Source organism: Cylas formicarius, unplaced genomic scaffold, assembly GCF_029955315.1.
Source record: "Cylas formicarius isolate icCylForm1 unplaced genomic scaffold, icCylForm1.1 PGA_scaffold_10__41_contigs__length_53128322, whole genome shotgun sequence".
Lineage (NCBI taxonomy): Eukaryota > Metazoa > Arthropoda > Insecta > Coleoptera > Brentidae > Cylas > Cylas formicarius.
The window spans coordinates 29,501,558-29,515,201 of record NW_026844214.1 but is presented as its reverse complement, the minus strand read 5'-3'; the positions used below and the strand labels follow the sequence as shown (position 1 = coordinate 29,515,201).

Genomic DNA, 13,644 nt, shown 5'->3' with positions numbered 1-13,644 from the left:
TAAGCAATGAGAGTTATTGAACGCCCCTTTTTTTTTTATGTTCAAAGCAGACAGCCTCTGGGAGGTGATATTCGAAAGTCCACCCATATTACTAACATTAGCCTACAAATTCAGCTACCACCTACTACTTTCGATTGGCTTCGCCGCCATCGATAAGGGGCAGGATACTAGAGGAGGGGGATTGATTAAACCCACATTGATGCTTGCTTATCCAAGTGGGCGGAGTCTAAAGCCATTGTGGGGAGTGTTTAGGGAGTCTTGGGGAAGGAGGACACGCCCACAAAAAAGGTAGAGGAGTGGGGTGGTCCCAGAGCATACATATCCCTACTGACGTCACCTTAAACTAAGCATGAGATCCATCAGTTGCTGTGGGACCCCCTAGAATTATTAACATTATGGCGCGTAAAATATCTCAAATTATAATAAGCAGACATCCTGGGAAGATCGCCCAAATAAAAAAATAAACAGGTTGTACAGTTGGTGAGCACGGAAGGAACCTTTCTTCTTTATTCGCTGAGATCCAAGCCACTTCGGACATTTCTGGGTTTGAGAGCAATCGGATGTTTTTGGAGATATTTCCCACGCCTTGAATTTTGACGTTTGTCAATTCTGACGGTCATGACAGTGCCCGCTGCGTTTACCGCTCGTGTTGCAAACTATACTATTTCAGTTAGTTATATTGGTCGCATCAAAAGCACTTATTCAATGCACTTATGCAGATGCAAAACAAATTGTGAAAAATTCAATGCAATGCAATGCAATGCAAAATCTTCGATAAAAATTATTGTTAACAGTGAATTATTGAATGAAAGAGAAAAGCGTTCTAGTGTACTAAATTTAATAAAAAATGTAATTGGCAATACCCTAATAATGAAAATCTGAGAGTGCAACAAAATGAAAACTTATTAATTTAGGTGATTTTTGATAACTATATAAATTATCATCGTGTTATCGTCTTTTCTATGAGGACTAATGTGATTTAGTTATACCTAAATAAACATAACATAATATTTAATTTTTATATTTTTAAAACACCCTACACACACATGCATCTATCTGGAATTTTGAAACCGTAGACTGAATTCTCAACAAAATTTGCTATACTATGGTCTAATTTTATACAAAGTCTTGCAATCGAACGAATTCGCAAGTGTAGCGGCAACATCCGTAAACCAAGTGTTTTCTGTTTTCCACCCTCGCTCCGTTCTTAGCGGGGATGCTGGAGTACAGCAGGTGTTTATTGGGGTAGGCTTTAAACAAAAGGCTAAAAGTTAAGTGGTAGGGGAGGCGTATTTCGATACCCCACAGCAACGGATGGTTGTCATTGCTTAGTTTAAGGTAAAGTCAGTAGGGATATGTATGCTCTGGGACCACCCCACTCCTCTACCTTTTTTGTGGACGTGTCCTCCTTCCCCATGACTCCTTAGCTCCTCCCACATTGGCTCTAGACCCCGACCACTTTACCTATAATCCCTTGAAACTATGGTTTTCTCTATTGCGCACAAGGACAGGGGGACTTAAATACGAAAAGTGTTGGATTTATTTTTTCGGAACTGGAAGCTGGCTGGCACCACCAATAATATCTGCAAAACATAAACATGGTTAAAATTTTCATTAATAAAGTAGGATATTAGAAACAATATACATTTTTTAATTTACTAAGCCATCTACCGTGCGTTAACTTCATACAAATTTCCGCATTCTTCTGTTTTAAGGTACCCTGAAATATTTCACTATTTATCTGGGAAAGGTTCATATTTCGAAAATATTATGTGTATGTGGCCGTGGTTAAAATTATGGACATTTAGGTTTTCTTTGCTATTTTTATTATTTAATATTTACAAAACGAATTTTTCTATCTTATTGACTGACTAAGTGAGAAAACTTGGAGGTAACCTCTTACGGAATGCTATGGAAATATGTTTAGGAACATATTGGTGCATTACTCTGTCTTCCAGTCAGTTTCACTTAAACTTTGCACGTATTATGGGAATTCCACCTAATTTTTGTGTTAATAGTATTGAAACTCTAAAAGCGATTCAGTCTAAGCAATGAGAGTTATTGAACGCCCCTTTTTTTTTTATGTTCAAAGCAGACAGCCTCTGGGAGGTGATATTCGAAAGTCCACCCATATTACTAACATTAGCCTACAAATTCAGCTACCACCTACTACTTTCGATTGGCTTCGCCGCCATCGATAAGGGGCAGGATACTAGAGGAGGGGGATTGATTAAACCCACATTGATGCTTGCTTATCCAAGTGGGCGGAGTCTAAAGCCATTGTGGGGAGTGTTTAGGGAGTCTTGGGGAAGGAGGACACGCCCACAAAAAAGGTAGAGGAGTGGGGTGGTCCCAGAGCATACATATCCCTACTGACGTCACCTTAAACTAAGCATGAGATCCATCAGTTGCTGTGGGACCCCCTAGAATTATTAACATTATGGCGCACTGAGGAAGACTGACGTCTGAAAAGTTGTCGCTCAGTTTCACTAATTTCGTACCGGGTTGGCCTTATCTGGTTTTGGAGTAGGGCCTTGCTAGCTTTGTCCAAGATCGCTTGTGTCTTTCCGATGCGTGTGTGAAAAGACAAACTTATAAACGTTGGCAGCAAGTTCTGGTTGCCATAATTTATGACGAAATTCAGGTTACATAGCGAAATAACCTTCCTTTATCTTAATTTTTCATAACACTTGGTAGCTGTAAAGATCTCCTCCACGTAGAGGTGTGTAATGTTTTTACGTATTGATTCACGTTCGTTTGTTGAACTCCGATTAGAATCCTGCAGACGTTTCGCAAAGATCCCACTGGCATTTTCAATGCTGATACTTCGAAATCACTTCAAACACTGGGAGGTTAACGGCGATGCTTGTGGTATTTATACACTGCACCGCGCCATTACATTCTGACAGTCTGACTCCGGTTTTGATATATAATTATAAACAAAATTTTGTCCGGCAATGTTCGGTAAGCACAAAACCATTGCTTGAATAATAATAAAAATTTGTACAAGCCTGAATATACCGTGCCACTGCATATAGTCTCGGAAAATCCCGATTAAGCCTTTAAATTGTCTCTAAAAACTACAATATTGCGAGACCATGTCAATAGCAATTAGTGGCACTAGTGAAACAGGCGAAAATTCATATTTCAAATCAAAAAACTCAAATAAAATTGCGTTTATCTTCAGTTTTGTTCTCAATGTTTTCTTATATGCGTGGACCGAATAACAGATTACAAATTATAATACAAAATTGGTTGCCACCTCTTTCAAACTAAATATAAGAACAAAATGCTCCAAAAAAATAGGTTTTTTTAATTAAAAATTTTTGCTTCAATAAAAATAGTTCAATTAGAAATTAATTATTCCACTCCAACCAAATAAATGATATTTTTTTCATTTTTACACATTACAGATTGCAGGGAAAGTAGTGTATTTTATGAAAATGATATATTTTCTGATTCGATTAATATTTCATTTAATCTGGCAACAGTTACTCAAGAACATGATATTTTAAATAATATTAAAAAGAAAGCAAGGGGTCCCAGCCCAGATTTCTTGTTTGACAATAATTTCTCTATGAGACTCTGAGATTTAAGAATATTTCCCTGCTGTTTGCTATCAAGTATTAAGTTAAAATCTGTAAAATCAATTTTCTTTGTAAATAGAATATATCGACATTTAACAAGATTTAAGATAATCTGTGGTTTCTGCAATAATCAGTAAATCTATCAAGATTGCTCTGGGGCTGCAATACATTTAAATGTGAACGAGTCTCTTTTGCTACTCTTAAATATTGAAGAGTAAAAAGCCCAGATGAGATTCCTAGGGGACACCGTAGGTAACATTCGCACAATGAAAATGTTTACCACAAACTGAGTTTTTTCTGTAATTTAGCTTTGAAATAGATGGATGGATTTCCATCATTCGAGTTGGATGATGTAACTTATCAAAAGTCTTGTAAAAATCAGTGTACAAAACGCACGTCTTGAAACTATAATGGTTGGAAAAATCGATACCAAGTTTGTAAATATTGTGTATTTTTGATAAGATGAACACTATCCTTATTCTGTTAGATTATTCATTTGATGAGGTAAATCATTCACTCCTAAATTGAATTATTATAGTTTTGATAATCCAGCTTCTCTCCTTATAGCTTCCTATTTAGACGCCAGATTTCAATCTATACAAGCCCATACCATATCTACAATTCCGCGAAATTACATCTTAGGAACCTTACTCTTTCCCGTTTATATGTCAGATATTCTTAAAGTCACTGCGATACTGTAAAATATAGGCAGAACTTTGTTGTCTCTACGAATGCTTTACAACAACCAAAATATTTAAAATTTCAAGCTAAAGAAAAGTTTGTATTTCACCTCATTATTATCACAACATTGTTAACAACATATGTTCAGTCTCGATGTGGACACCAACAATCGAATACAAAGAGTTCAAAATTTCTGTATACGATTTATCTATGACTTCAGAGAGTATGATCATGTGTTCCATCTATACAACGACTTGGTTTAGCATGAGTTTTAGACATGCACAACATTATTTTTTATATACAGACCCCGCCGATTCACTCAGTGAACGTTGTTTTCTCGTCATAATGTTCATAATGTTCAAACTGTCAATTCTACCAAAGTAGCGTTTGTTTCCTTCTAATGTTTTGCGAGCTGATTTAATTAACGTATGTGTACAGTGGTTTTAGGTATTTGCTGACATGGTCTTAATAGGTAAGAAATTAAATATATAGTGTCCATGAGAAGCAGATTGGAAATTTATCAACTCTACTTGAATGCAAACATTAAAATCTTGTGAAAGGATTGGTCGCACAACTCTTATGGGGTTGCGATTTGTTAATTACCATTCCTTGCATAATGAAATGAAAGTTTCTACTGATCTTCTAGCAATGTTATATTTCTTTTTTAATGCAAATGTCATTTTACCCATGCCACCATAACTTGTGGATTCTAGCAACACATCATAATACTGTACTATGGGACTTATGTAAACAATAGGCTTATCAAGAGAACCTCGTTTCACGACTAAATGTTTATCAGTACTAATGTACCACTTCATAATTTAGGCTACCTTCTAATATCCTATAAGTTAATCCATTTTCGCTTTTATATAAATATTTTTTATTTAAGTCTTTACCCATCCCATAATTCAATTTTTTTTAAAATCAAATGCCGAATAGCCTGACTATATCGGGATTGTTTATAGTTCAGATTATTGCCATTTAAAAATGTATCGCTTAACTCCCACGGGAAAAAGTGTGAAATATAATAGATCATATTGTACCACATAAAATCAATGACCAACATTCACCCTTTTACCATGATAAAAAAATGACAACAAAATCATAAGTGAAAATGAGCTACTAGACGAGCGAGGTTTATAAATACAGGGTGACTCAGAGTAAATTTCCCTTTTTAACATGTTATAAAAACGGAATAAAAAGTGCTGGCATAATTTTAATAATAAATTTTGAAAGTACAGAAATGCGGATTTTATTTTTTAAACACAATGTTGTCCAAATATCGACCATCCCTTAGATAACACTCCTCCAATGATGCTCTTAAATGTTGAAAGACCCGCTGACACATTTCAATAGGAATGTCGGCAATAGCCTCTCGAATGTTGCGTCTTAACTGCTCCGTAGTGACTGGTGGATCAGTGTAGACGATACTCTTCAAATATCGCCACAAAAAAAAATCTAGGGGCGTAAGATCGGGCGATCTTGGAGGAAAAGAGATGTCCTCAAATTTTGAAATAACAGTTCCTGGAAACAATTCACGTACAGCGTCCATTGATACTGCTGCTGTGTGTGCCGTCGCCCCATCTTGTTGAAACCAGGTCAAATTGGGGTTATAGCCAGGAAAGTTTTGAAGAGCTGGAGTCAAAAATTGGTAGAGCATTGCAGTGTACCTTTGACTTGTTACCGTTTCAGAGCGACCATGGGCAACTTCAAAAAGTAGGGCCCAATTATTCCAGTAGCTGACATGGCACACCAAACTGTTACCTTCTTGGAATGCAATTGTTTTTCATGCTTTTCTTTGGGGTTGTCGGGGCTCCAAAAGCGACAGTTTTGTTTGTTAACATACCCCTCCAGATGGAAGTGAGCCTCATCACTGAATAAAATGTTGTCCAATCCTCCTTGTTGGATGTTGGATGTTGGATGTACAACTCGCGTTTAAATAGTGAAATTTACTCTGAGTCACCCTGTATCATGTCTATAAATAGAGATGGCTTTTTAGCAAACGTTGCATTTCCTTTACCTTGTATTTCGAATTGAGCTTTACAGAATTGCATATACTTAACCCAGGGTAGGGTTAAACAATGACCTAACAATATCTCGGGCTTCATGAGGTATGTATATTTTTTAAACTACTCACTATTATTTATATTTAAGCTACTGGTCTCTGATTTAATTATCACCGTTACTATTTGTCGAAGCTCACATGCTGCACAACCTTATCTTGGACACACTTGCATTTTTGCAAAACTTTGGAAAGCAACAGTAATGTACAAACGGATATCTACCACTGATTTTTTCACGAAAATTTTTAATGTTTCTTTTAATCTGCTATAAAACATCAGATGTTCGCCAAATTTTATTTTATTTATTATTTAGCGTATGGCATAAATATACACAGTACATAATTAAGTCACAATTTAATATCTAAATTATAGATGTATTCAATCGTTGCTGGAGTCGCGTACAGGAAGTCCTCTGGATCACCGTCGTATCTTCTTATAGGACATTCGGTTGTAATGTGCTGGATTGTTTGCCTCTCTGCACCACAGTCACATTCGGGTCTTTGGATTTGGTCCCATTTATACCGGAAGTCTGCACAGTCTCCATGCCCAGTTCTTATTCTGTTTAGAGTGGACCAGACCTTCCGTGGTAGGCCAAATCCCGGAGGGGTAGTACTTATACCGGGCATGTCTCTGATAGCTGGGATGGCTTCGTTCTGTATGTTGCTCCACTGATTGTTTAACTGGAAGTCGTTTGCCCTCAGTTCTTCGGCTGTTCTCGTTGGCGGGTTTCTCGAACGCAAGCGATTGCGGTTGGCATTAGCAATTTCATTCTGGATTGGCAGGTTAGGGTTGTTCTGTATCTTCTTGAAGGTTTTCAGTAAGGCATTTTGCCGTCGTAGTTCTGGAGGTGGTATAAAACTTAGTAGCGGAAGCCATTGGGTCGGAGTGGATTTTATTGTACCAGATATTAACCGCATTGTTGTGTTTAATTGTGTGTCAACAAGTCTTGTGTGAGCACTATTCAGCCACACTGGCGCACAGTATTCAGCAGTTGAGTAGACAAGCCCCAGGGCCGAGCATCGCAGTGTGGAAGCATTTGAACCCCATGTTGTTCCGCATAATTTGTGGATTATGTTGTTCCTAGTTCTTAATTTGGCTGCTGTATTTTGGAGGTGTTGTTTAAAAGACAGTGTTCTGTCTAGAGTCACTCCCAGATATTTTGGGGTGGTGTTGTGTGTTAGCAGGTGGTTGTCAGCATAGACTTGGAGCTGCCTGTGAGCCATTTTGGTGTTTAGGTGGAAACAGCATACCTCTGTCTTGTTCGGATTCGGCTTAAGTCGCCACGACCTAAAGAAGTCCCCTAGTGTCGCAAGGTCCTCTGTGAGTACGCGCTCGGTAGTTTACATTGACTTGTCCCTGGTTGCAATTGCCCAATCATCCGCATACCCGAATTTTTGTCTTTGGGTAGGTGGCATATCTGATATGTACAGGTTAAATAAAGTTGGGGCGAGTACAGATCCTTGTGGAAGTCCGTTGTTTAGGGTCCTATTAGAGCTTTTTGCACTTCCCATGGAGACCGCGAAGCATCTACTACTAAGCATGTTGTTCATTAGTCGATATATTGTTTTGCATGGGATTACTTTTAGCAATTTGAATAGCAGATCATCCTTCCAGACCGGGTCGTATGCTGCCGTCAAGTCTATAAATGCCACTGAGGTCTTCAGTTTCCTTTGGTAGCCACCTTCTATGTAAGTTGTAAGAGCTAAAACTTGGTCTGTTGTGCTGCGCCCTGGTCGAAATCCTGCCTGCTCTATTGGGATGTGGCAGGACAGTACTGGGTTGATTCTATTAAGAACAAGTCGTTCAAGAAGTTTATATATTGCATTCAGCAGTGCAATCGGGCGGTAGCTTTCTGGCTTGTCGGCAGCTTTTCCAGGCTTTAGGATTGCAATTATGTTGGTTTGTTTCAGCTTTTTTGGGATTTGTCCTGATTGTAATATACTGGTGTAAAAATTCGACAACCATGTTCTTGCTGACTTTCCACAGTGTATCAAGAACTCCATTTAGTCCAGGTGCCAAAGATATTATTAATCTTGCACTATTGACAGAAAAATGTAGATTTTTAATCTGTTTTTTTTTCCGCATCTTATACGAATGATCATGAATACATGCATAACACAGTTAAGATATGCAAGAATAAACTACATTAACGATAAACTTTAAACCATGAATGTGTTTTCATCATATTCAAACGCAAAAGACTTACTATACTGCAGCAAAAATCAAAACCTGTAAATCGGTTATTATTTTCTCATTAAAATGTGCGTGCAAAAAATAATTTCAAATGAAAGTTGTTTACCATTTTCCAATATAATTCATAAGATTATTTGAATTACAAACACTCGGAACAGGAAAACTAGAACTAGATCGGTCCCTAGCATTTTACGTGCGACATAGATTATAGAGGCAACCGATAGTAGGTCACTGACGTATACACATGGAGTTCGTTACTATGGCAACCAAACTCTTAGTACGCGATTCTAGTAAACCGGCGCCGGTTTTCCATTGACGATGACGAACCAGTCTAATTCAGTCCAGGACCATAACGTGTACATTTTTCCCGTAGTTTCCCTAAGGAGACCAAGTAAGTATCAATTTATCGATGCCATATGTTACTTTGGTAAGATATTGAAATTTCTCAAATTCATCAAAACTACATAGCACATAATAATCTATAAAACTAACCAAAACTAAAAAACAAAAAATAATGTCTGCCCATTTTTGGAATTCTTAGAGCTATTCGAAACGACTGGAGTTTCCTATTTATTTATAACGAATTTTGTCTATAAACTTATAATTAGCAGTTTTTTTTTCTGTAAAAAAGTAAATAAGTAAAATGTATGTACGCTAGATATACTTTTATTTGAAGTCGAGAATTCCATAGATTTATAGTACGTACCTATACAGGTGCTATAATCACGTTCTATGTATTAAAATGTTGTGTTAGTTGTATTTTGTTGTATCGTCTTCATAAAGCAATACAACTTTGTCAATTTTTGTTACTTCAGTTTTCAAGTCAAGGTCAACTAGTAACTTGTTAGAAAAATTAGGACAAATACCGAATAACAAGATATTACTAAATTTAAATATTTCTTATTTAAATTTCGAGTAAACCATAAGTATAGAATTATGACATGAAATAAACATATACTACTTAACACATCACAACAAATACGAAGAAATGAATTGTCTATATCGAATGTCGACATCAATTTGAGATATGAGCCTAATGCAAGGCATTGGTTTACTAATTAGTGAATCTGAACCTCACTCTCATGCCGGTCCCAAATGGATAAAAAAATTCATTTTTTCGTAAATTGTCCAATAGGACGATTATGACCGGTACAGAACAATCGCGAAGTGTAACAAATGACAGAACGTAAATAAACGTTCGAAATATATTTGGCCAAATATTTCATATTAATTTCGATAAATACGCTGATATGATACAAAACTAACTTTACTAACAAGGAGCCAAAGTCTTAGATTGTTATTAGATTATACGGTACAACAGATGTGCTGGTTCAATTGCTGAAAATTTTCCAAATATCCCTTAATATTATAAATTATTTCTTACTCTACACTTAAAACACATTGCACTATAAACACTCAACAAATTAATACAGCGTAGCATATAATAGCATATAATTAGGTTTAAAATTACTATTAAAATGAAACTGAAGAAGTACTGTTTATCAATACTTACCGCGCCATCTCCATTCTAAAGGGCGAACAAGTAAAGTTTAAACAGAGACGAGCTGACAAAACACCGGCCATTTAGCGAACAATGCCTATTGTGTGAGTAACTCAGCAGTTGCCGAACATAATCGTGAAAGCGGAAATCAAATCTTCCATAGAAATCGCTTACAGCAACCAGTCACTGTATCTTTCACCAATATAGGAATCTGGCATCCAAGAAAATGTTCATGTCTCTTTGTAAGCTACGTTCCGCTTGAACAGTATATAAGCAGGTACAGAGTAGAAATTAAACCAGTGTCAGTTAGACTCTGAAGAAGCTATCAAGATAATTTGTAAAACGTCAAGTGCGATTCGGGAATATTTTGAAATCGTACTACGCCTGGGGAAGTTTCTTTGAAAAATTAATAGCTTATTGGAAATTATCAACAACATTTTACAACTATTTTGATTAAAATTTCGTGAAAAGTAATGTAATAAATCTAATCCGATTAAGAAGAATATGAAGTGTAGCTGATGTGGTAAAGAAAATCACGACCAAAGAATAAAACTGGAGATATTATGTGACTTGTTAAATAATTTGTGAAAATTTTTTAATGCATCCCTTTTTGAAAACAGTGAATTCCCCAGTGGTTAGTAATCTTGTAGTTATATTGGCGAGTACTAAATTGCACTATTTGATGGAGATTGAATTTATGATATTAGCAGTGTTTATACTGCGGTTTGTCCAAAAAATAATCGAGAACATTTTGTCGTGGTAGCAGAGAAAGTAATAAGACCACCTAATGATATTGGGACGTAATAACGTAAATTTTTTGTTTTAATTTATTTGATTAGCAATGTCGTTGCTAACAATTAATCGGTAATTCTTTGTAGTCTTCGTAGACAAAATAATAAGATCCCCTAATCAGTTTTTTTTTCATATAAACGCTGAAACACTTCTTTTCCAATTTTTGTCATTATTTCGTCCCGCCGAAAAATTTAGTGACCCGACAAACATACCAGATAGCACCCGTTATAGCGGGTATTTTTCGCTTTCTCTCTCGACCATGATATTCATTAATTAATTTATGTGATTCCATTTCAATAATACCCTGTATATACAGCAGTATCGTCTTCATGAGGCAATACAACTTTGTTAAATATAGTTAAAATCTACTTATTTTTTTTCTCAGTTAGGAAAACTGTTTAAGCTGAGACAGGAAAAAAGAATTTGTACAGTAAATATTTTGTTGATATATTTCTCAATTAGGACTGTGATTCTTTTTAACTAGCTGTGATATAATCAGAAACAATTTCGATTTGCATGGCTAAATTTGAAAGATTGAGTTAATGGAATCAGAAAATTCGAAATGAATTTTGGTACCCTGTTCTATCCTACTTTGCAAACCACTTAAGTTTTTATCGCAGAACTGCTTTGTTATAGATAATTTGGATACTTGTATGTGTTTAGTACTTAAATAATATTTGCCAAGTTAGTCAATTCTTCTATAAAAGTGATATGTTAAAATTACTTTTAGCAGTTTCCCGTCAGCATTCGTTAAAATCAAGTATAATCAACTAATCCTATAATTTATCGAAAACAATGTCTACAATTCATTTAGGAAAAGGTAAGCAGGTTTTGTAAATAAACATACGAGTATGTTTAAGTTTGAGTTGCGTCATTCTGATATCTTACAAATTCAGATTAAACATTGAGTCCACAATAACTTTTTTTATTAGTAACATTTCGCCTATATATTTTGGATATACTTAGCTGGAATGTCTTTGCGATTTAAACATTTTAAGGGATTCCTTATGTCAACATAAGATAATTTTCTGTACCCTTTCTGCAGGATCTGTTGAGCCACCAAGGAAAGATGGGCTATTGAGGGTTTATGTAATGAAGTTTTGTCCTTACGCTCTAAGAGCAAGGCTTGTCCTCAATGCTAAAGGAATTCCTCACGATACCGTGTTCATCAGACTTTATGAGAACAAACCGGAATGGTATCTGGAAATTAATCCAAATGGTAAGAAAACTGACGAAATAGTTAAGATTAAATCAAATCAAATGTACACGTAAGTATTTCCATACTAAAATACTAAGAATATACCTAAAAAAACGTGCTACACAATACACTCTTTAACTAACCTCTAATGTTATGATCTAACCCAAATTAAAATGTCTTTATATGAATTACACTCTGCATTTAGCTCAGTTTTTATTCATGGATTTTTGCAGATTTCAGATCAATTTTTATATTTAAAAAAGAGCTTTGACAACATAAATCTCTCATTTTGTTTTATTTTGTAAACTGCTATGAAATTTAGTTAATATTTTTAGTAATTTCCCTTTTTTGTTATAAGTAAGTAAATATTAATTATGGCAGTGTTCGATTTTTATTTTAGCGCGAATTGCATAAGAGCTATGAGGTTTATGTAAGTACAGGGAAAATATTTATAACGAAAAAACTCTAAATAGTAGAATGTTTGTATTGGTTCGTTAATTGGTTGGTCTTTATTTTAGGAAAGGTACCCGCTATATTAGATAATGGAAAAATAGTTGTCGAAAGTCTTGATATCTGCAATTATCTGGAAGAAAAATATCCGGAAAATCCGCTGTACCCGACTGATGCGGCGCAAAAGCAAAGAGACCAGGAAATTTTGAACAATTTAGGAAAATTCAATATACTGGCGTTCAGAGAATTTGTTATCAGCACTGAAGAAAAAAGCGACGACGAATGGATACAATTCTTTAACCAAAAATTTGAACCCATCGAAAGCGAGTTGAATTCGAGGGGATCGGTATTTATTGGAGGTTCGAAGCCAGGGATTGTAAGTTTTAGTTGGTTTTTCAGCACATCGTTTTGCAAACTTTTAGAAATTTATGCATTTTAGGTCGACTATATGATATGGCCATTTATGCCAAACTATTGGAACATTTCTAGAAAACTCAATCATGAGCTTCCGTTCCAAGAAAACGACATTCCGCTTTTTCGTAAATGGCTGCACGCCATGAACGAGTATCCTACTTGTGTTGAGCTATTCAACCCACCGGAAAAGCTTTGGAAACTGCAGCAGCTGATGAGTCAAAACGCACCCCTTGACTACGACAATCTTTGACATGTTAAGTGAATAAAATTGATTTGTAACTTTTCGTACTCAGTACTCTATAATACCTAATTATGCACTAATCAAAGGTACACAAAATGTGACTTTAAGACGTTGGCTTCTTCACCGTCGAGACCCACTTAAGACATTTCATAGACTTTAAGATCATAAACTAGTATAATATACTTTATAGTATTATACACTGATGATATTTTGATGTTTGTCAGACGCCAGTCATAGTATGCATTTGTTCTGTTTTTGCAGTAATGTACCCAAAAACTAAAGATCGTAGAAAAAGGATAGCATAAATAAACTTCTGACTAATGTCTCGTTTACCAAAGTGGTAATAATATAATATACTATTTTTCCTTTTTAAAATGCTCGAGATCAAAGTATTTCAAGTCTGATTCCTGACCTGTTTTCGTACAGCAGCATCTCATTCCATCGATTAGAGCGCTGACCCTTTAGATGTTGAATCTAGAGGTCGAGCCCCAATTAAATCGCCCGAATCAGGTATTTTGCAGGAA

The 13,644-nt window shown here is 35.7% G+C and overlaps 2 protein-coding genes across 3 annotated transcripts; one reads left to right on the top strand and one right to left on the bottom strand.

Annotated features, from left to right (window-relative positions):
• Window positions 1-6,678: 6,678 nt before the first annotated feature.
• On the bottom strand, window positions 6,679-7,746 carry LOC132697064 (uncharacterized). The gene is made up of 2 exons (XM_060662367.1): window positions 7,676-7,746; window positions 6,679-7,618 (listed from the first exon to the last, which is right to left on the bottom strand). The coding sequence occupies exons 1-2, from the start codon at window positions 7,744-7,746 to the stop codon at window positions 6,679-6,681; spliced, it is 1,011 nt and encodes a 336-aa protein (XP_060518350.1).
• A 1,150-nt stretch (window positions 7,747-8,896) lies between these two features.
• On the top strand, window positions 8,897-13,377 carry LOC132699886 (pyrimidodiazepine synthase-like). Of its 2 annotated transcripts, none has more exons than XM_060666862.1 (4): window positions 8,897-8,915; window positions 11,863-12,036; window positions 12,534-12,841; window positions 12,905-13,377. In XM_060666862.1, the coding sequence occupies exons 2-4, from the start codon at window positions 11,910-11,912 to the stop codon at window positions 13,127-13,129; spliced, it is 660 nt and encodes a 219-aa protein (XP_060522845.1). In that variant the 5' UTR covers window positions 8,897-8,915; window positions 11,863-11,909; the 3' UTR covers window positions 13,130-13,377. The 2 variants fall into 2 exon arrangements, with proteins under 2 accessions (XP_060522845.1, XP_060522836.1); XM_060666853.1 differs by lacking the exon at window positions 8,897-8,915 and adding an exon at window positions 11,489-11,637 and having other exon boundaries at window positions 12,905-13,376.
• The last annotated feature ends 267 nt before the right edge of the window (window positions 13,378-13,644 follow it).

Excerpts from the sequence above, each read along its gene's own strand:
- LOC132697064 (XM_060662367.1), bottom strand. The coding sequence starts at position 7,746 with ATGCCACCTACCCAAAGACAAAAATTCGGGTATGCGGATGATTGGGCA. Across the intron at positions 7,619-7,675 it reads GCAACCAGGGACAAGTCAAT|GTCGTGGCGACTTAAGCCGA; the intron begins GTAAACTACCGA and ends GGACTTCTTTAG.
- LOC132699886 (XM_060666853.1), top strand. The coding sequence starts at position 11,613 with ATGTCTACAATTCATTTAGGAAAAG. Across the intron at positions 11,638-11,862 it reads TACAATTCATTTAGGAAAAG|GATCTGTTGAGCCACCAAGG; the intron begins GTAAGCAGGTTT and ends CCCTTTCTGCAG. Across the intron at positions 12,842-12,904 it reads GAGGTTCGAAGCCAGGGATT|GTCGACTATATGATATGGCC; the intron begins GTAAGTTTTAGT and ends TATGCATTTTAG.